Here is a 24,140-nt window from a genome sequence, read left to right on the forward strand (position 1 = left end):
ATAAACGGCAGAACAGTTCAAGGACATCATGTCTACTGGTCAGCTAGTAAAGCAAATATATTTCATGAGGGAAGGTTCAAAGGAAAACACCTACCTATCCTATGCAGGATTCAACTGTAGAACTTTGTCACCGAGATGTATATCAATTTTCATTCATGTGGGGGATTGTTGGAAATTTGAATAAAAATTACATGTCTTGAATGTGGGAGTGCCTTTTGGTTCTCCACTTTCTTGAGTTGGTTGTGGCTCATTATTGTGGAGTGTCTTTTGACTTTCCACATTCTTGAGTTACTTGAAAACTTGTGGCTCTTCATATTCTTGAGTTAATGGGAAGATTAATTGAGTTAATTAATCTTGCATGACATGACTCTTGGTATGTTTTTTGGGGGCTTATAAATAATGTGCTCATTTCCTCATTTCAAAGTGCATTAAAATCTTTTCTCTTTCAAGTATTCTCTTGCATTTCATATTGTTAGCTTTTCTTTTGGCCTCCGTTAAATCTCGGTGATAAAGTAAAGGTACGCATTCAGTTCGTCGTAGTAGTGTCTCGTGCTAAGTCACTGCTGGTTGTTCCGTTGTATCCTGGGAAACAGATGTCCAAGTTCATCCTCGAAGCACATCCCGGAGGGGACGAATCTGTTTTAAGGACACTGTATTTTCATACAGGCCTCGGTTTGTTTTATTTTAAGCATTGTGCTACTGTTTTGTTCATACTACTAGTTCGTTGGTTTTAGTATACCTTTCTGTTTATTCCATACATTTTGTATAAAAATTACATGTCTTGAATGTGGGAGTGCCTTTTGGTTCTCCACATTCTTGAGTAGGTTGTGGCTCATTATTGTGGAGTGTCTTTTGACTTTCCACATTCTTGAGTTACTTGAAAACTTGTGGCTCTTCATATTCTTGAGTTAATGGGAAGATTAATTGAGTTAATTAATCTTGCATGACTCTTGGTATGTTTTTTGGGGGCTTATAAATAGTGTGCTCATTTCCCCATTTCAAAGTGCATGAAAATCTTTTCTCTTTCAAGTATTCTCTTGCATTTCATATTGTTAGCTTTTCTTTTGGCCTCCGTTAAATCTCGGTGATAAAGTAAAGGTACGCATTCAGTTCGTCGTAGTAGTGTCTCGTGCTAAGTCACTGCTGGTTGTTCCGTTGTATCCTGGGAAACAGACGTCCAAGTTCATCCTCGAAGCACATCCCGGAGGGGACGAATCTGTTTTAAGGACACTGTATTTTCATACAGGCCTCGGTTTGTTTTATTTTAAGCATTGTGCTACTGTTTTGTTCATACTACTAGTTCGTTGGTTTTAGTATACCTTTCTGTTTATTCCATACATTTTGTATAACATTGTTTGACAAAGTCAACTTTGGAATGCAAAGGCTTCAAAGAACAAGGAAAACAGAAACTGCAGGATCGAAGTCATAAGCTGCACATGGAGCTACTCTGGTAACTAAATTGTTTATTTACAATGTTTTCTATTGTACATATAATAATACTTATTATAGTAAGTAATATTATTATTGTTATTTAATTTTGTATGCAGCGTCAACGTCATGGGCGAGACCTTACATCATGAGAGATTTACGTACACACACATAGGCATGAAAATAGAATGTTCGTTGATGAGCAGCAGTCATGACCTGTGAATGCAAGTTTATGTTAGAAATTTATTGAAGTAATTTTATGAAATAACTTTTAAAATAATAATAAATCAAATAATAATAAAAATTATATTCTTTCTAGCAGGAAGCAATGAAAACATATATTGCTGAGTCGTTAACGCCCTATGAGGACGGGACGATCGGAAGCTCTTAGTGCACATGAGGTAAACATCATGTTCAAGTTGGTGAGACGTGGGACCAAAAAAGTAGATGTATGTTTGTCGATACATGACTTCTATGATTTATCCTGAGGAGATGGCTCCATGTTGACGTCGAGGTTCTAGTGTTGCTGGGAGTTCAAAGGCAGCTACGATCGAGAAGACCTGAAATTGAGGGAGGATTTAGCCGCAACAAATGCGCGGTCTGGTATACTTCATATGGAGTTTAAGGAGTTGAAGAGGAGAACGAGTTGTTGAAGACTTGAATGTCATCTTTGGAAGAGCAAGTACGTATTCTGGTTGCTGGCAATGTCTCAAGGAGCACATATGCATGTTGTTCAAAATATATGGAAAACCAGAACAGATAGCTATGTGTAAAACCAGCAGATCGGTGTAGTTAATCAAAAAAGTAGTATAATGGTTAAGTAAATCAAACCGAGGCCTGTAACTTGTACAGATTCCTTAAAACATATTCGCCCCCTCCGGTATGTGCTCCAAGGATTCAACGGACGTCTGTTTCCCAGGATACAACGGGCAAACCAGCAGAGTTGCAGCACAAAGCATTATGCTAGCGAACAAAATCAGTACCTGAACAAGCAGAAGCAGTACTGTAGCAGAACAAGCACTGTAGCAGATGCAGTACTGTAGCAGAAGCAGAACTGTAGCAGAATGGTACTGTAGCAGAACTGGTACTGTAGCAGAACCAGAAGTTCAGAAGAACGACAGCAAGACGGAAAACAGAATGCAGGGAAAGTGAATTCTCAGGTGTTTTTTCTCTCTTCTTTCTTGGCTAAGCACATCTCCTATTTATACATGTCAATACCATCCATATGAAAGGCCAATGGTTGCCTTAAAGATGGTAGATAAAACACCAAGAGTTGGTGAGATGAAGCATCAAAAGCCAAGTCATGTGAAAGGTCTCAAGGGCATGTGAAAGGTCTCAACAAAAAAAAAATAACAAAAGATGGCATAGACTGCTAAGCGAATTTTGCCTTGATCGGTCCGACATTCGATGCGCCCAGGTCACGCTCGTATGCTTGCACACAAGTCAAGCCTTTTTCCACCGCAAAAATCGGGCCCATGATTTGCACCCCCGGCGCCTGTGTGCGTGAGAGAGAGCCTCTTGACCAATCATTGTTACACCACCATAAAGTATAACACAATATAAACATATCTATACCACTTTAATTTTTCAATGTGGGACAAACCCACCTTTCCAAATTTTCATTCACTCACATGGAAAGCCCATAAGCCTAAAAGCCCACCTTTAATCCAACAATGCAGCCACCCTTGCAGCCATGTGACAGAGCATTCCACCCACGCAGCTCCTCCCACAACGGCCGCTTCACAGCGGGAGGATCACATATCGGCCGCTTCGCCGTCGGACCATCGAACGAGTGTAGGTCCTTGCATAGGCGCGGTTACTCACAACAATATATCGAGTCATCACATGACTTCGGTTACAACGATGACGATGGTCATGACAAGGATGATTATGGTGATGACCACGACGATTACGAAAATAACGAGACTGACGCACCGTATGACAATTTTATTAAATTTTGTTGATGATATTTATTGCACATTTTAATTTATGTATTGATAAGATTTGAAATTTTTATATATATTATATGAGTCGGATTCGATTTGATATATATATTAGTTTAATGTTATTTTTTGAAGACATTTAACATAATTTATTATATTTGATAAATATTCAAATGCATTAATAAAAAATTTAAAATAGAAACATATTAATAATTAAAATTCTAAATATAAGAATATTTTAAAATTTATTAATTATAAAAATTTAGATATTATTATTTTATTGTAAATAATTTAAAAAAAATAATTTTCGACGATTTTTTAAATCCGTCACTAATTTAACGAATTTTTTAAAAATAATCTTCGCTAAATTTGCTACGATTTTTTGAAATTGCAACGTTTTTTTGAAATCTATTGCTAATAGTCAACGACGACCGATAAAGAGATGAAATTCAAAACATCGCCAACCGTCTTCTTCTTCTTCTTTTTTTTTTTTTTGTGTGTGGTGACTAGAGATCGTCTCTCCATAAATTTGGAAATTTGTTATCTTCCATTTTAAATTCACAAGCAATTTGATTTAATAAAACTTCAAACGTTCACGAAACAAAATTTATTTCGTACAATTATAATAAAACCAAAAAATTGCAAAAGCTGCTGTAGTATTCTCACAACAAATGTTGAAACATAATTGTCGAACCAAAAAAGTGACGTGACAATATAAATATTGTCCCATCCAACACTAAAGCAAAAGCTTAGTGACTATTTTTTCTTTTTTTATCTGCCACGCTTTATTGATTAATGTGACATTCAAACTCTTACGTCCAAAAGCAAAATAAATACTGTATAAAAAAGCAAAATATTAAATAAAAAGAACAAAATGAAAGTGAAAGAACTAAAATGACAGTCAAACAAGCCATGGACCAAATTATCTCTCAGCTCCATTAAAAAAAATTCTAATATATATATACACACACACATAAATTTAGCATTAAAATCTGTAAAAAAGTATACGAATCGTCATATAAGTATATAACAATTAGAAGTTTTTGTTTTTTGTTTTACATTGCTTATGTATAGTATATAAGAAGTATTTATAAACCAATTTGAAAGACCATTTTCGAATTTTTAGCATATATATTGATTTTTTTAAAATATATATATATATTGTTTTTCGAATTTTTAACATATATATATCGAAATATATATATATATATATTTATATATATATATATATATATATATATATATATATATATATTTCTATATAAAGATATTTGATATCTTGGAAATTTAATATTCACACCGTTTACATATATATATAAAGATATTTGATATCTTGGATATTTAATATTCACACAGTTGACGTGACGTCCATCTATTAGATTTACAGTTTTATATTTTAACGATGCTGTTGGGATGCAACCAAAATCCACATTGGAAGATCTAGAGAAAGATCATGGGTTTATAAAGATGGAATGATATCTCCATTGGTATGAGGCCTTTTGGGTGGTTCCAAAAGCAAAACCATGAGGGTTAAAACCCAAAGTGGTAAATATCATATCAGTGTGGAGATATCCGGATTCCGTTGGTCCTAACAGATGCTTACATAGATGCTCATAGTGGCTGATAAGGAAATCAATTATATGCATAATAAATATTGACAAAAAGCCAAAAACTTGTGTGAGACGGTTTCACGGTTCGTATTTGTGAGACGGTTATTATTATTCATGAAAAAATATTACTTTTTATGCTAGAGTATTACTTTTTATTGTGAATAGCGGTAGGGTTGACCCGTCTCACAGATTAAGATCCGTGAAACGTTCTCACATGCATGAGACTCGCTCATAAATATATACACATGTGTGTGTGTTTTTAGGATTGATTGCTTCCTTTATTAACTCACTACATTGGCCCAATTTATTCTCAAAGAACAACAAAATATTCCCCACCCACATAATCACATCTCTTCGTATCCAAATTCCCTCCAAATTAATCAAAACCAAAAAAACGTAAAATGTCATCAGATCCAGATGAGTTCTATCCCACTCCCTTCACTTCTCAGCCGAATTCTTCCAACTCGAACGGCTCGTTCGGACCTGTTTTTATAGTCTTGGCCGTGATCATTGTGGTGTCTGCTGTGGCTTGTGTTCTGGGACGGATGTTCGGCCGGAGGCGCCACGTTCCGAAGCAGGCTAGCCACAACACCAAAGCTCTGAAACCGAGCCATTTTCTTGGCCCTAAGGAGTGGGAACCTAAGCAGAAACCGGGCGGCTTCAGCGTGCGAGATGGAGACATAGAATTTGGGTTCGACAAGAAGATCCCAAGTGGCAAAATGGCTGCCAAGGGAGGAGTAGGAGGAGGAGCAAAGGGAAAACCACCTTACAACGGCGGCGGACACATACCGGAATTCAGATTCTCCGATAATGTCTGAAGGCTACCGGGAAGATCAGAAGATTTGCGCCAGTGCAAATGAAATCATAAGAAGAATTTTAAATATAATTTAATTACAAAATGTAAGTTTTGCATGGGTTGCATGTGTTGGAAGATTATTCATGAAATGTTGAGATTTTATTATTGGAGGAACCCTCTCAATTTTTTCACTAGAATTAGGTTTTCTTTTTTATCCCGTATTTTACTTATTTCGTGTATCGGAAGCGGAGCATCCTTCTTTTTGGACCCAAAGCTCGCCTCGAAGAGTGGATCCGACTATTTCTTTTGACCAAAAAAAGAAAAGAAGAATTAGCAATCGTATTATATATGGTTTGTTATTAGCTTTTCTTTTTGTTTGAATTAGACAATTTTTCAAAATCATGAAAATATAAGTTTATTTTATTATGATATTAATTAGGTGGTGATAACTAATTATGACTTTTTAAAAAAAAAAAAATTACCCACATGCATATATATTGAGTGAATAAATATTATTATATTTGGAATAATATGTCGGAGTTATATTTGATCATTTTTTCAGAGTCACGTCATTTTTTCATTTGATACAATGTATTGAGCAATATGAAAAAACACATGTTGTCTGGAATTATCTAAAATTTCCACCAATAAAGTTTGCATTATTATTTTAGAAGACATAATGATATGCATTAACCTTTAGTTAATGATGAATAATGATGATTGAGCTTAATTGTACACTCGAACCAACTTTACATGACAATTCGCAATCTATACGCGTATCGGAGGACGTAGGGGTTAGTAAAATTTCGGTTTAACTTCGTCGGTATATGATCGAATGGATGTTAGATATTTTAGCAAATTATTTGTTTAATTGTTTGGAAATATCAATTTTTCGGATTATTTTGTGGACCTGTTTAAGTTTGAACAAATCGAATATTAGCTCGAAAATCTTTGTTCTTTTTATTTATTTCAAAGTCAAAAGAAGAAGCAACAAAAAAATAAAAATAAAAATTTGAACTTATATTCTCTCCTTTATTAGTGCCACATTCACATGATGCCTGCCCCCTTCTTTAGGTGCTAAGTTAGTAACTTTTTTCCTCTTTTTTCTTTTTAGCAAAACTACTTATATTATAATAAAAAGATACATTATTCAAATGTATAAATATTTTCATATTTTCAACAAGATTCAAAATTAGCAAGTTTCAAGGACAAATTTTGATTTTATCTAGCTCTAAGATCAACAAATGATCCTGGTGCTTTGGTGGGAGCTTTTTTTTATCCAACCAACACAACATTTCAAAATATACTGTCTTCTTCGGACAAGATCTCCTTCCTAAACTTGCACAACATGTCGTTCGTTCTAAGATATCGGCCGAAGAAACGCTGATGCGAAGTTTATTGAACATCTGATCAAAAATTCTGGAAATCGGTCTTTTACTTTTCTTTTGTTAGCGTCTTGAGGAAATTTTACGTAGAGGTAACATAAGACCTTGCACTTCTTCAATCTGCCTTGTTTAATTTCTTTGCATACCTTGATGGCATTCTAACTTTTTCATTGCTTCGGGTATTTTGCATCAAGATTCCATATTTCACTTCCTTCTGATGTTCAGCATGACGGCCTTGCAATATTCTTCATGAGCAAATCCTTAAGTCGTGCTTGGATCGTTGAATTTAATTTGGAGGCGTGGATTTGATTTTGATGAAGATTTGAAGATTAATGTCAAATAACACCTAGTTTTCTTGTACTAGAAATCAACTATATAGTCACGGTTAAAATCATTTAACTTGATATATGGCATATTTGACATTTATTTGAGTTTTATACATCTAGATTTAAACATGTCCAATAGAGCTCCTTAGGGCAGGGGACGGACTGTAAATTCGTTGGCAACATGTCTACGCTGGTTCAAATCCAGCTCGGCCCAATAATTCACCAATCTACCATAAGATGGTATAACAAGTTCTTCATTACCTAAAATAGAGTTTCCATTTTTTCAAAAGAAAAACTTGAGTCAATATATTTTTCAGAGATCTTAACAAAGCTTGCCCAAAAGATTATTACCCCTTACCAAGGATCGATCAACTGGTTGAATCCACCGCAGGTAATTAATAACTATGTCTAATGGATGCTTATCAGGGATACCATCAGATCCCACTAGCAGAGGAAGACCAGGATAAAGTAAGCTTCGTCACCTCCAAGGAGACATTCTGTTATGTGATAATGCCTTCCGGGTTAAAAAATGCAGGAACTACCTATCAAAGGCTCATGGACAAGGTTTTTTCAGCTCAAGTTGGAAGAAATGTGGAGATCTATGTGGATGATAGTTTGGTAAAGTCCAAGAGTTCGGCCAACCTCATAAAGGACCTCCGTGAGACCTTTGCCACTCTGAGATCTTATGGGTTAAAGCTGAACCCCCAGAAGTACGCCTTCGAGGTCAGGAGCGGAAAGCTTCTGGGATATATGATAACGGAAAGAGGAATTGAGGCCAACCCTTAGAAAGTAAAAGACATTCAATCTATGTCACCTCCTCGGAATCTCCAAGAGGTCCAGAAGCTTGCCAGGAGAATTGCAGCTTTATCGCGATTCATTTCAAGAGCAGCCACCGAAATCTGCCTTTCTTCCGAGTTCTCAGGAAATCTAAGAAGTTTGAGTGGGATGAAGAATGCGTGAAGGCATTCGATGATTTAAAAAAGTATTTGGCTGAGCTCCCCATACTAGCCAAGCCAGCTCCAGGAGAGCAATTATATGTTTATCTCTCGGCCACTGAAACGGCTGTAAGCTCAGTCTTGATCAGACAGAAAGGCATTGAACAGAGTCCCATATATTACATCTCTCATACACTCAAAGGAGCGGAGCTTAGATATATAGTGGTAGAAAAAACTTGCTCTAGCTTTGGTCACAACAGCTCGAATACTAAGGCCATACTTCCTATGTCACCCCATTATGGTCCTCACTAGCAGCCCTCTGGGGAATATAATGACTCATGCTGATACCTCGGGAAGGTTGGTGAAATGGACCACTGAACTGGGAGAATATGACATTCAATATGGACCAGGACCGCAATACATGAAGATAATGTACTCTCCATCTCCCGAACCCAAAGACAATTATTGGTGTGCCGAGTTATTGGGATACATGAAAAATGGGGTGCTCCCCAAAGATCCAAAAAAGGCATACAGGATGAAGCGAAGGAACATTCGGTTTATACTTGTTAATGGAGCTCTCTACTAGAGGTCACTCTCTCAACCTCTTCTCAAGTGCTTTGGTCCCAAGCAATCTAGCTACGTGCTAAGGAGATTCACGAAGGTTGTTGCGGAAATCACTTGGGATCTTACTTCTTGGCACGAAAGGCACTTCTGGCCAGTTATTTTTGGCCCACTATGCTGAAAGACGCTCTAGCTAACGTCATCTCATGCAACAGTTGCCAACGTCATGCGAAACTCCAACATCAGCCAGCCACAGTAATGAGGAGTATTGTGGCAGCCTGCCCGTTTGATCAATGGGGGATCGATATTGTGGAACTTTTTCCCACAGCCCCAGCCCAGAAAAAGTTCTTGCTTGTTGTTATTGATTATTTTTCAAAACGGATGGAGGCTGAGGCTGAAAGTGAGGTACTCAAATTTCTCTGGAAGAACATTGTCTACAGGTTTGGGGTCTCGAGGAAGTCGATATCTGACAATGGAAGAAAATTTCAGGGAAACCGGATCCAAGCCTGGTGCAAAGAAATGAAGATTCAGCAGCACTTCACTTTGTGGCCTACCCTCAGTGCAATGACCAACTGGAGGTCACCAATAGGTCCTTAGTGCAGAGCCTTAAAACCCGACTTGGGAACGCAAAAGGTAATTGGGTGGAGGAACTCCCCAGTTTGCTTTGGTCATACAGGACTACTTCGAAGATTGGCACGGGGGAGACGCTTTTCAGCTTGGTTTATGGAAATGAGGCAGTGCTTCAGGCAGAGATCGGCGAAGAGACCTCCCGAGTAATATTCTATAATGAGCCAAACAATGAGAGGCGAGCAGCAGACTTAAATTTCTTGGAAGAAAAGAGGGAAGCCGCGACCATAAGGATGGAAGCTTACAAGAGACGTATAGCCCAATCTTACAATAAGAAGGCCGTTCAGAGGAGCTTCCAGGTTGGAGACCTAGTTTGGAAGAAGATTCAAGAAGTGGAGGTCGGAAAGATAGATCCAAGATGGGAAGAACCGTTCAAGGTGATAGAAAAGCTCAGCTCAGGTGCTTATTACTTAGAAGACCGGGCGAGGAAGGAATTGAAGAGGTAATGGAATACGTATCACCTCCGCAAATATTATGCTTAAATACTGTTAGAACTTTAGTTTCTTTTATTTTGTCAGTTACTTTTGTTGCAAGGACATCAGGTTTTAAAGCTTTATTCAGATATATTAATAAAATTATGCATTTTGGTTAGAAATTATTGCAGAAAAGGGTTTTCACCCTAACACAGATCAGGAGCTTCAGAGCTCACCTCATCTTGGTTACGCCAAGTTTATAAAAGTTTTCACCCGATCTCAGTTCAAGAGCCTCAGAGCTCACCTCATCTTGGTTACGCCAAGTTTATAAGGTTTTCACTCTAACTCAGTTCAGGAGCTTCAGAGCTCACCTCATCTTGGTTACGCATAGTTTATAAGGGTTTTCACCCGATCTCAATTCAGGAGCCTCAGAGCTCACCTCATCTTGGTTACGCCAAGTTTATAAGGGTTTTCAACCTAAATCAGTTCAGGAGCCTCGGAGCTCACCTCATCTTGGTTACGCCAAGTTTATAAGGGTTTTCACCAGATCTCAGTTCAGGAGCCTCAGAGCTCACCTCATCTTGGTTACACCAAGTTTATAAGGGTTTTCACCCGATCTCAGTTCAGGAGCTTCATGGCTCACCTCATATTGGTTACGCCAAGTTTATAAGGGTTTTCAGCCGATCTCAGTTCAGGAGCCTCAGAGCTCACCTCATCTTGGTTACGCCAAGTTTATAAGGGTTTTCAACCGATCTCAGTTTTAGAGCTTCAAGCTCATCCCATCTTGGTTTCGCCAAGTTTATAAGGGTTTTCACCCAATCTCAATTCAGGAGCTTTAGGGCTCACCTCATCTTGGTTACGTCAAGTTTATAAGGGTTTTCACCTGATCTCAGTTCAGGAGCTTCATGGCTCACCTCATCTTGGTTACGCCAAGTTTACAAGGGTTTTCACCCTAACTCAGTTCAGTAGCTTCAGAGCTCACCTCATCTTAGTTACACCAAGTTTATAAGGGTTTTCACCCGATCTCAGTTCAGGAGCTTCAGAGCTCACCTCATCTTGGTTACGCCAAGTTTACAAGGTTTTCAACCGACCTTAGTTCAGGAGCTCTGACGACAGCATAACTCATCTCGCCATGATCAAGCTGAACAGGTGTTAATTCCCACCTCTGCTCGGCAGAAACTTTATTCTTCAAGTACGGGGCCGAGCTCCAAGAACCAGCCGACCTCTCTCAGCCTGACCCCACTATGTTACAATTTTATTGTACGGGACCGAGCTCCAAGAGCCAGCTGATTTCTCTCAGCGCGACCTCACTATGTTAAAATTTTATGAATTACGGGGCCGAGCTCCAAGAGCCAGGCGACCTCTCTCGACGTGACCACAGTATGTTAAAATTTTATCAAGTACGGGGCCGAGCTCCAAGAGCCAGCCGATCTCTCTCAGTGTGAACTCACCATGTTGAAATTTTGGTTTTAGGCCGAGCTCCAAGAGCCCAGCCGACCTCCCTCAGGACGACCTCATCAGGCTATTGTTCCCTAGGCGTTTTGCTGGCCTCACATGGGAGAAAATAATGATATAAGTTTTCATTAAGGGAGTTCTATACAAGGAAAAGGAAGAAAAATTAAAAAAAAAATACAAATGAGCTGGGGCGGGGAGCCTTGCTAGTCAGGTTTCTGGGGGGGTTATCCACAACCCTCTGAGCATTTAGAAAATCGGCTGAGGCCCCCTCCGGAGGGTAACCGGCTTCCTTGAACTGAGCCACAACACCGTCAAAGCCCACATATATGAAGCCAAGGGCCCTCTCAGCAACAGTAAGAGAAACCCTTCTTACTTCAGGAAGGCTTCCTTGAAAACCTCGGAGCCCTTTTCCAGGTCAGCTTTAGCAGCCCTGGCCACCTCCTTAGAAGCTCTGATCTTCTCCTGAGATGCCTCAAGCCGGACCTCCACCACTCGTAGCTCATCCTTTAACTTCAAGGTCTCCGCTGCAAAGCCCTGGTGCATGTCATCCTCCCGCCTCTTCGAGTTGGCCTTCTCCCTCTCAAAGTCCTCCGTGAGGTCGGCCAACCTTTTATCCATCTCAGATGAGGTTGCCTGGAAGGCTCTGGCATATTCGAGGACTGCTTCCGAAAATTGGTGGCCCGGAAAGCCACCTCGGCGTTTAGCAGGGCTGTCTGTACAAAAAGAGCATTTAGTTAGGTTCAGAGAATGCACAAAAAGATTACTTGAAAAAACATTACCTCGGTGCTGGCAGTAGTGGAACTGAGACGAGCTCGGACCAGTTAAGCTCTTGGAGAAAGTCTGCATCGGCCACAGTGACGATGTCCCGTAGCTCGGCTCCCACCAGGGGAGTGGGCCTTGTCCCTTTTATCCGGAGGTCATCCCGGTACATGTCATAGAGGTTTGATCTACAGCGGATGACCTTGGAACAAGGATCCGGCCTGAATTGACGTAGGGTAACAACATCATTCTGGAGAGGCCCGAGCTCCCCACTACTGCCGGACTGACCTAGTGGGCCAGGGGTGCCCGGGGCTCGACGCTTCCGGGAAGATGTGCTCTGGGGGGCCTCCAGAGCCTCAGTAACCGTCACCATGGTGACTCTTCAGTGCTGGCCACAGCCTTACCTTTGCTCGCATTATCCGAGCTGGCCTTCTGCTGCTTGCGGGCCGCAACTTTTTGAATCAGGGCCTTCATGACTCTGCTAGCTGAGACAAAAAAAAGCTGGGTCAGATCAAAAAATAAAAAAAAAGATAAATAAAACAAAACAACAAAAGAGAAGGGTGCGAGTGACATAGGTCGGGCTGAATTCCATACCCTCATTGCTCTTGGGAGTGACTTTGGCCAAACTGAGCCTGTAATAGCGCAAGAGGCCCTCAGCTAAAAGGGTGGGAGTATGGAAACGCCGACCCCGGATGGCTTCAAAGGGCCCAAGGAAACTGAGGCTCTTACGAAAGCCCGGAGTAGGAGAAGGGAGCTTAGGGAGAGCAGCCCTTTATTGGGAATAGATGTCCACATGTCAGAAGGTTGGACAAAAAAATAATGGTGTTTCCAAAATTTGTTAGAACTCGGGGCCCCCTCGAAGAATTGACAGTTTGGCCGAGCTGAGAAGTAGAAGGGGCCTTCTTCCGACCTCTTAGGGAGGTAGAAGTGGGAGAAGCATAGGGGGTCTACTTCGAAAGCTAAGGCTTTGAAAAGACAAAAAATTACACATGGTACGAAAAGCGTTGGGTGTGAAGTGGCCGAGTTGGATTTGATAAAATTGGCTGAGCTGCTGGAAAAAAGGAGGGAGATGAAATAGAAGGTCACACTCTAGCTGGTCTTGATAGAAGGTATATTAGCCAGGAGGGGGATTATTAGCCCTCTCCTCAGAATGAGGAAAGATAAACTTATAATCCGAGGGGGCGTGGGAGAGAGTTCGGATGCGAACTTCTTGGTTAGCTCCTCGGGATGACTGAGACCAAGCTGGTTCCAGACTGGGCCGTCATCACCAGTAGTAAAGCGGGAGATGACCCCCCCAGTCTCAGGACACTCACCTGACCCCGAGACGATCTCCGTGAGGGGATCATACTGATCCACCTCTCGGAAGATCTCCTCGGAGGTTGACGGGGAAGGAAGAATTGGGGAGGTCATGGTAACAATACCTAATAGAGATCGGGAGAGCGGGGGTAGGGAGTTGGAAAAGAAAAAGAGGAATTCTTTTCGAAGGTCGGAGCCAAGCTGAAACGATGGAAAAGTAAAAAATGAATGAAGGGGTGGCTGGTATTTAAAGAGGGACCAGGAGGAGATCAGACAGTTGATTTAAAATGGGTTGAACGGCCAAGATCATCTCGGAATGCGTGAAACTAGCCGTTTGACTGACCGGTGACAACGACGTTTCGTGTTTAGGGCGGGAATCAATAGGGCTAGAAGCTTCGCGCCTCAGCTCTTTTTCAGCTCAGCACGGGTAATGACTATCGACTTAATCAGTGTGGCTAGGTACTTCGAGTCTAAGCTCAGCTCAACTAGAACCTTGTCAAACCCCGACACAGTGGAGAACTTTGCTTAGTTGCTCAGCTAGGCTAAAAGCTTCGTCTTCCAGATCAGGACAGCCAAAAACTAAGAGCTCAGCTAAAGGCTTTCCCTCTTTGGGTCAGAACATCCTATAACTTTGTCATCTTAAGCTCGGCACAACTAAAAGCCTTTAAGCTCGAGAAAGCCATGGGCCACCGAGAGTTCGGGCAACAACGAGCTTCTGGTCTACAACATCAGCTAGACTTAAGGGGGGAACTCGTGATACCCACGGATTGAGGACGGGCTCAGCCCACTCTTGTTCGCCCAGATAATTAATGGCCCAACGTTCAAGAACTCATGAGAGGTCTTTTGACGCGGAGTTAGCGGGAGGTCATCCAGGAGCTCACCTCGGCCGACCTCCCTAAACGCCCTTAAACGGGACATGAAAATAATAATATGCCGAGCTCCCGAGCCGAGCTCCCATGAAGAACCGTGCGGACCTCCCACGAAAGACCCAAGCCGACCTACCAGAAGACATTTTCACACCGATTGGAAAGGTAGTGGCCGAACTTCCGAGCCGAGCTCCCAAGAGCCCAGGTGATGGGCGGGATCATACCTACGAGATCTCTTACTCAGACGTTAGCGGGTAGCCCACAAAAATCAAAGCTCAGAAAGGTAAAGCCCGTTAACGATCTAACCAAATATTAAACAATATCTAACCAATTTTTTCAAAGATTCTGAGGATCTAAATCTACTAAATCAGGACTCTATTGTTCCCCTATAAATACCAGGTTTCGTTCATTATTTATTCATTCATATATTCACATTCTCTCAGTACACACATTACTCTTTCAGTTTTCTGTTTTCTGACTTGGGCGTCGGATGGGCTACGCCGGAACAACCTTACGGCCCCCTTTTAACACTCCAGTTTGTGCTTCCAGATTTCAAGGGTCTGATCCAAGCTTCCCAAGTGAAGATCCGACCTCCAAATACCTTTCAAAGGTCTGATCCGAGCTCTTCAAGTGAGGATCCTACCTCTCTGCTACCATCTGAGATTTCAGCAACATCAGATATTGTGAAAGAGACTATACAAGCTTTATAAATAATTATATTCATTTTTTTAATGCTAAATACAAAATTTTATTTAGTCTTTTCCACGAATTGAGTACTAATGCTTGAGTCAAAATTATATATATTTTCAGTTTCCTTAATTAATTTTATATATTATTTTTGGTTTATAGATAAAATTTGAAATAAACATTTTACCACATCTAAGCTCATGTATGTAAAATACATGGGAACTGTATAATTCAAATTCATCACATTTTAAAATTTTTAAAATAACTATTGCGTAAAAAATATAACAAATTTATTTATGTTAGTTATTTTAAGGAAAATGTTTCCATAAATCTTTAGTTCACTTATACTTTAGTATCTTGCTCATCAAAAATTAGTTTAAACTTTCTAACTTATTCTGGAGCATTCTTTTAAGTACGCGGCATTGTTACACATATCGAGTATGTCCAAAGACATGAGGTTACACAAATTAAAGTTTCTAACCTATATACTGTAAATACGAGGGTTGTATATCCCATTATGCTTCCATAATATAAACTAAATATTCTACCTCTTTAACTGAAACATCGTCGGGTCATATCCACTGAGTTTTACAAAATGCTCCTCACAGCTTAAACACACAGTCGTAACAGATGGTTCCTGAAGTAGATCCCTTTAACAACACTTAGCACAATCATGTATCGTTTTTATACATCATGGTGTATAATAAATTAGTTTACTATATTTTGTTCCATTATTTTGGAATATTTAAAACAAGAAAATATAACAAAAATTAGACACCAGAAACAACTAAGAATGAATAAAATTACTGAGATAAAATTATGGTTTAGAATAATATAAACCTAGAAATAGTATTGGATTACTATAAACTCTAAGAAAATATTAGAGAGATTCAAAATAAGGTACAAAATTATGACAATAAATTAAACAATATACAAAGTAAAATTGAAGAAATCCTCGAAAAACAAGAAAATTCTGGAACTTTAAAGGACATTCAAACAATAATCCAAATCTTATAACAACAATCCAGCTCTAGCAATAGGATTTCACGTGGAAGGTTATCACATCGTTTGGTATTGAACTCTTATTACACCAAAGAAGTATGTCCAAACTAGAAGTGGAAAAACCACTAACTCCTTATGAGAAAATTATCAGTCTTATAAAAAATTTCTCAGGATAGAAAATAATCTGATGACAACCATATAAATGATTGCTTTATAGGATCATCAAAACCTTGCAGAACTTTTTGCGATCCTCAATGTCGTAGATTTAAAATGAATACAACTGGAGGAAGTTAACAACCCCTAATTAGAAGGGTGCCTCCTCATGAAGAGCCAAGAAGGGAAAGTGTGAGATCATATGATAAAAACAGAGGAGGAACCCAAACAGAATTCCAAACCGATGGAAAATCACACTCAGCGGGAACACAGTGAAGGAGAAATCAAATTCCCTTGCACCAAATACCCCATGGAAAAGCCGTTTTAAAACCAATATATTCTTACAAGGTTATGCTTAACCTCGATACACTAGAGTTCAAAAATAAAGAAAATCTTATAGATGATTGGACATCAGTTATCAACATGACCATGTGATCTCAACAAAGAATGGTTAATTAAACTTTTAGAAATGATTCTGATGGGATCACTCAAATAGCCTGGGACCTAACTTCGACAGAAATCAAAGAATCAATCTTTGTTGAAGAATCTCTTAGCGAGATAGCCGGAAATGGCTACCATATTTAAAGCAAAGCTTTGTATAGTCTTGAATTATATGACATCTATTTAGATTATAAATATATCATGTTATTCACTAAATATAAATATAATTTAGGAGTCGAAGAAAATAAAATAATACATCTTTTCTTTGTCGAAATTTCAAATCTTTAGAGAGAAATGTTAATAAGGGAATATATACCTGACAATTCAGATACTCTGGCTAGAAGAACTTTTTTTAAAAGGAATGTCAGTAGAATTGTGCAATGTGGTAGCATTACAAAATAACATTTTACTAAGTTATTCGGTAATTCCTTTTAACTACCTTTCTGTCTAAAACATTGGCACAAATCGAAGATAGTTTCGATTTATTAAGAGATACTATTAAACATGCTCCTTTATATTGTTAAGAAAATGTTCTTTCAATAATTATTTGAAGTAAACCACAAAAACTAAAAATGAAGAGCTTTAAATCTCATCATTACACCAGAAGTGAAAAAAGTGGAAGCATTTATTGGAATCAAGAACAATATGGTCTAGAGAGAAAATCAGATCTTATAAATCTGGACAAAAAGTGAACCATCAAAGAGTGAGATGTCATCCCAAGCATCGAACTCATATCGAAGCACGAGATGAACACCAACACATATATTTTTTGAAGATCTTACATAAGAGCCAGTGAAAGTTTTAAAGATTGTAATTGTTGGACATGTGAAGCATAGCTCAAATTCAACCATCTGTCCAGAAAATGATAGAAAGGGAATAACGCAATTCATATCAACTCCAGATATTGAAGAAGTGATTTATTACCAATATTTAATTCAAGTATACCAATTTGTGGATATTCCTTCATACGATAATATATATGAATAAGATGATGTCCGAACTCAAAAAGAATCTAATGGAACAAAATCATAATTTAATTGAAGACGAAGTGCTTCAACACAAAACACATGAAGAACGTCATCTAATCTATAAGTTTTTCAATAAGGAAAAGGAAATCCCCATAGAACTTACAGGAAATTAGATGGAGATGTAATTAATTCTTTTTGAAAAAATAAAATAGGAATTGCAAAAAATCAAGCCAGAAGTAACACAAACCATGTTATAGATTCATATTGTAACAATCCTGATCATGATAAAACTTACATTTAATGAATGAATAGATTCACCCGTTGATATTGCTATATGAGATAAACGAAGGGGTAATCTTCATGATTCGATACTGGAAACTGTATCAGGAAATATCTGTGCAAGGAAAATTATAGGAGTAATTTATCCAAAAATTGCCTACAAACTAGCAAATCGTGATTTTAGCTGATCCTTGACACTACATAAAAAATTCAAGGGAAAAAACGAATGAAAGAAAGTAATAGATCATACTCTATTAAATATCAAATTTCATACTCTCTCTAATATATATAATTCAAAATTATTTATTAGAAAAGAGTTTATATAAATTCTTGAAATATTCGAAAAAGTTGTTGAAATAATTTATCTAGAAAGAATCGAGTTTCCTTACAATAAACAGATATCCAGATCCAAGATAAACTAGTTCTAAATAGAAATCAAAGTTTTAGACTAGAACCAAAGAGAATATATTTTTAGGGTGATACAGGAACGGAGCTAGAAATATGGCTCTGCCCGGGATAGAATTTTAAACTCTAAAATTTTTTAATATATTAAATTGATATACCCGGGCTAATATCATATTATTCCAAAATTATACAAAATTTACATATAAATTTTTTTTAAAAAAAATTGGGCCACCGGGCTAAAGCCCGGATACACAAAAGTGTGCCTCCGCCTCTGGGGTGATATGATCACAAGAAACAGGTGACGAAAACACATGTAGAAGAAATTCAACAGCTAACAAAAAGTTTTTCAACAAGAGGAAAACTTAGATGTCCAGAAGGATAGGAGGAAGTCAAAATAGTATTTGATATTACAAAACAAAGAAATTAATTTCTTTGTAATATCATCTACTATTTGAAACAAATTATTATATGAACTTACCAATGAATGATAAACATCGGTGAATTGGGATTTCATATCAAAGGAATTCCATGAAAAAATCCGGATAAAAAGGTTCTTAGATTAGATTTTCTCGAGGAACATAAACCTTGGAAACGAAATGGAATTCATGACAGAATATAGAATCTGGAAAATTCAACTACCACGAACTCATTCTCGATATACATTCCATTATGAATGTTATATTGATTCCGTGCCTAGAACTGTACAACAAAAAAAATAATTTTTCCAAAATAATTGGAAGAATAATTACCTCATATTGTTGGACGATATTTCTCCGAAGGAATTTTAATATGATGTAAAGGAATTAAGATAACCAAAATATTAATCGGAAGTGCTGCACAAACACTCTGGAATAAGGTGAAAACACCGTCGATCTACTTTCATGATATATGAGCATACATTTTGCTAGGAATGTTTAAATCTTATTGTGGGGCCCTTAACTCCTAATCGTTATTACAATACAATCAGATTAGGGTTAATTAATTACAGCAGAAAACGACTTTAAATTTTCTTTACAACGAGCCCAAAATATCTCTCCTGTAATTTGAATACTAAAAATAGTATTTTATCTCATATCATAATACATGTCCACACGTAATCAAAACCAATCACATACAAACATTTCATATCCACGGGACATGCCCCGATATATAGATACATATACATATACTGGGAACACGACATAAACATAAACCTCAGCCCAAGCTGTAGCTTCCTCCAGAAGTACCCTCTCCGGTCTCCTGATATCCTGGAGTACCTGCCATTGTCCACACACAAAGACAACAACAGCCCCCCTTGGGGAAGAGTAAAGCTCCGTATGGAACAACCAATCATATATACCACAGATATCTAAACAATGATATATGATATGCAATGCATGTATGTCATAGAGGTATCAGGTCAAATGCCCACCCACTGAGCACATGTCAGAATCAAACGAATCGCTATCAAATCAATGATCGAGCTGGCACCGACCTCAATAAGGGATACTCATATGATAGCGTCGACAAAGCGCCATCAAATCCCAAATCTCATATCCAGTCATCGGGGCCACAATTGTCTATGCTTTACGGGTCATATAATACCAACATAGCAATTGTGTTCACAAACCCTAGAATCCAATCAAATCATATCAGGATATCCAAGGATCATAGTTTAACGTGCATGTCATGTATCGATGTATGCATCAAATGATGTGTGTTAACAAAACATTTATTTTATACATCGATATTCAAACCTCAATGTCATGTATGTCACATCAAATCAACAAATAGGCATATAGACACATATTCTCGTTCCAATCAATCAAACCAATTCAACATATATCATATAATACAGATACCTGTCATATGTTACCCGGTCGCAACATACCTCAATTCTTCGTTTCCAGTTGATGTAGCCTGAAGATATCGGTATAATACTTTATCTACATCAATAACATACTCATTCCAATCAATAACATACTCTAAAATCATTAATATGAGTTTCAAATATCATTTGAAACTTCAAAAATTCATATCAAATCAAAATCATATCATAATTCAATTCCGACTTCGAATATGAGTTTCTTATCGGTTATTCTACCACATATAGGAATCTCGACTTCAAATACATGCTATTTCAGCACTTTCATATTTAGAGCTGCTGAAACTAGAAGAAATTTACCTCAAATCGAAGACCTCGTGTCAACGATCCCAGATCTGAAGTCGGTTCGTCGATTGGATAAACCGATAAATCACAAAATCGAAAAAATAAAAAAAAATATATCCTCACTTTTCTCTTTCTCGCCTCTTCTCTGTCGAAAGAAGATGATGAGGTGGAAATGCAATTCCACCGTTTCAATGTTATTTTTTTTTAATTTTTTTTAATATTATATTATATTATATTAATAAAATAATATAATATAATATATACTATTAAAATTTTAACGCCGGTATACATCTTTGAATTAGTCAAACGATCCAATTTTTCAAAACTCAAAACATGAAACTTCTCTATCTTTGAGTTTTCTATGTCATATCCAAATCTCAAATCATTTGGACTTCATATGACAAAGATATGTCACTATTTACCATTTTTCCTTAAAATTAATTCATTATTTTTCAACTTATTTACAAAATGCCATCAAAATAAATTGAATATTTTTCAACTTATTTACCAAAATGACATCAAAGCTATTTTAGTCTCGAGGTCTCATATTTCTCCCCCTCTTAAAAGATTTCGTCCTCGAAATCTCAAACATCTCTATAAACATAACATTGGCAAACTTATAAATGTCACCAGTTATAGTACATATCAAAACTAAAATCAGTAAATGGATCATTATACATTGAATACAATGGAACATGTGGAATAACATCAAACAAGTGCGGATATGATTCTCGCATCTTGCTTTCCAATTCCCACGTTGACTCCTCCACCCCATGTCGTATCCATTGCACTCGAACTAGCGGAATCGATTTATTACGCAATATCTTTTCCTTTCGATTCATAATGCGAACAGGTTGTTCAACATAGGAAAGAGAAGGATCAAGTTCAACCTCATCAGGTGCAAGTACATGTGATAGATCGGGTTCATATTTCCTCAACATAGAAACATGAAATACATCATGAATAGCAGATAGAGCTGGTGGCAATGCTAATCGATACGCAAGATCACCGACTCGATCCATAATTTCGTATGGCCCAACATATCGAGGTGATAACTTCCCTCGCATGCCGAATCGAACAGTGCCTCTAAAGGGAGATATTTTCAAAAACACTGTCACTTTTCTGAAATTCCAAGGGTCGTCTTCGTTTATTCGCATAACTCTTTGACGATCCTGAGCAGCTTTTCATCCGCTGCCGAATCAACTGAACCTTATCGTTTATTTCCTGTATCATTTCAGGTCCAGTCAATTGTCTCTCACTAATCTCATCCCAGAATAATGGTGATCTACATCGTCTCCCATATAGAGCTTCAAACGGTGCCATACCGATACTCGTCTGAAAGCTATTATTATAAGAAAATTCAACCAATGGTAAGGCATCTTGCCATCCCATTCTGAAGTCCATCACAATTGCACGTAACATATCCTCTAAAGTCTGAATCGTACGCTCAGTTTGGCCATCAGTTTGAGGGTGATAAGAAGTATTCATAGCCAAACGTGTACCCATTGCCTCCTGAAAACTACCCCAGAATTTAGAAGCAAATCTGAGATCACGATCAGATACAATTGAGACTGGCACACCATGCAGTCTCACAACATTCTCAATGTATAAACGGGCCATTCTCTTATAAGGATAAGTCCGCTCATACGCAATAAAATGCGCAGATTTCGAAAGCCGATCAATAATAACCCAAATAGCATCACAGCCCTTGGGCGAACGAGGTAAATGAGTCACAAAATCCATAACAATATGTTCCCAATTCCATTTCGGGATTTCAAGACTATGGAGTAATCCTCCATGTTTATTCTCTCGGCTTTTACTTGCTGGCAGACAAGACATTTAGAAATAAACTCAGCAATGTCCTTCTTCATACGTCTCCACAAGAATTGAGGTCTCAATGTCAAATATATCTTCCGACCTCCAGGGTGAATACTGTATTTGCTACAATGTGCTTCTCGAAGAAAGGCAGATTTCAAATCAGAGTCGTCAGGAACTACCAGCCGACCATTATGTCGTAAAGAATCATCAGAAGAAATCTGAAATCCAGACTGATGTCCAGCAGATACAAGTTCTTTCGACTTTTGGATCTGAGCATCGCTTCGTTGGGCCTTTCATATTTTCGATATCAAGTTCGGCTCAATTTGCAATGCTGAGACAGTGACAGAATTCCAATTCGAGTGAAAAGTCCAACCAGAAGTACATATATCCTCGTGTACTTTGGCGACATTGACAGAAGCTAGAACAGAATCATGAACTTTACGGCTCAGGGCATCCGCAGTAACATCCAGGGTGATATTGAATCTCACAATCAAAATCTTTCAGGAGATCCACCCACCTGCGTTGCCTCATATTCAGATCAGATTGAGAAAAGAGATATTTCAGACTCTTATGGTCTGAATAAATAACAAACTTTTCTCCGTACAAATAATGGCGCCAAATCTTCAAAGCAAACACAATGGCGGCCAATTCAAGATCATGAACATGATAACGTGTTTCATGAGATTTCAATTGACGAGACGCATAAACAACCACTTTGCCATGTTGCATCAGAACACAGCCCAAACCTCTACCAGACGCATATGTACATACCACAAATCCTCCGGTACCTGAGAGAATAGTAAGCACAGGTGTTGTGGTCAATCTCGTCTTCAATTCAAGAAAACTAACTTCACATTCATCTGACCAAATGAATCGCTGATTCTTCTGCGTCAGTTGAGTAATAGGTTTAGCTATCTTCGAAAATTCTTCAATAAAACGACGATAATAGCCAGCTAAACCCATGAAGCTACGGATATCAGGAACATTGGTAGGTCTTGGCCAATTCAATACAGCTTCGACCTTCGCAGGATCAACAGATATGCCATGTCTCGAAATGACGTGGCCCAGAAATACCACTTTGTCTATCCAGAATTCACATTTGGACAATTTGGCATATAAATGGCTAGTACGTAGAGTTTGAAGTACTAGTCTCAGATGTTCAGCATGTTCCTTCTTCGATTTCGAATACACAAGAGTATCATCAATAAAAACATAACGAATCGGTCTAGATAATCTCGGAAGACACGATTCATTAAGTCCATAAAGATAGCAGAAGCATTCGTGAGACCAAAAGGCATAACCAAGAATTCATAATGGCCATATATCGTACGAAAAGCAGTTTTAGGCACATCGTCGTCTCGAACACGTACTTGATGATACCCAGAACGAAGATCAATCTTCGAGTATACAGAAGTACCCTGAAGCTGATCAAACAAATCATCAATACGAGGAAGTGGGTACTTGTTTTTCACAGTAGCCCGATTCAGTTGCCTATAGTCGATACACATTCACATCGTACCATCTTTCTTTCGAACAAAAAAAACTGGAGCTCCCCAAGGTGATACACTCGTTCGAATATATCCCTTATCAAGAAGATCCTGTAATTGTTCTTTCAATCCTTTCAATTCCAGACGTGTCATGCGATAAGAAGCTTTAGATATAAGAGCAGTCCCTGGCACAAGATCAATACTAAACTCAACTTCTCGATGAGGAGGAAAATCAAGAATCTCATCGGGAAATACATTCGGGAATTCTTTCGCAACAGGAATCTCTGATAAAGAAGGCTCCTTCTTAGAGATATCAATAGCGTAGATAAGATAACCTTCATCTCCGCTAGT

The 24,140-nt window shown here is 38.2% G+C and overlaps 1 protein-coding gene and 1 long non-coding RNA gene across 2 annotated transcripts; one reads left to right on the forward strand and one right to left on the reverse strand.

Moving 5' to 3' along the window:
• The first annotated feature begins 8,754 nt into the window (after positions 1–8,754).
• LOC140819213 (uncharacterized) lies at positions 8,755–10,057 on the forward strand. Its single transcript, XM_073179226.1, has 3 exons — positions 8,755–8,978; positions 9,200–9,389; positions 9,545–10,057. Exons 1-3 carry the CDS (start codon positions 8,755–8,757, stop codon positions 10,055–10,057), a joined length of 927 nt encoding a protein of 308 aa, XP_073035327.1.
• Positions 10,058–19,428: 9,371 nt separating this feature from the next.
• Positions 19,429–20,611, reverse strand: LOC140818990 (uncharacterized). The gene is made up of 3 exons (XR_012115181.1): positions 20,500–20,611; positions 20,206–20,260; positions 19,429–19,591 (listed from the first exon to the last, which is right to left on the reverse strand). It is a non-coding gene; the product is annotated as an uncharacterized lncRNA (long non-coding RNA).
• Between the last annotated feature and the right edge of the window lie 3,529 nt (positions 20,612–24,140).

Source organism: Primulina eburnea, chromosome 18 (genome assembly GCF_022965805.1).
Source record: "Primulina eburnea isolate SZY01 chromosome 18, ASM2296580v1, whole genome shotgun sequence".
Lineage (NCBI taxonomy): Eukaryota > Viridiplantae > Streptophyta > Magnoliopsida > Lamiales > Gesneriaceae > Primulina > Primulina eburnea.

Coding starts and splice junctions, on each gene's coding strand:
- LOC140819213 (XM_073179226.1), top strand. CDS start 8,755: ATGACTCATGCTGATACCTCGGGAAGGTTGGTGAAATGGACCACTGAA. Junction 8,979..9,199: donor ATGAAGCGAAGGAACATTCG/GTTTATACTTGT, acceptor CTCATGCAACAG/TTGCCAACGTCATGCGAAAC. Junction 9,390..9,544: donor AGGCTGAGGCTGAAAGTGAG/GTACTCAAATTT, acceptor GCCTACCCTCAG/TGCAATGACCAACTGGAGGT.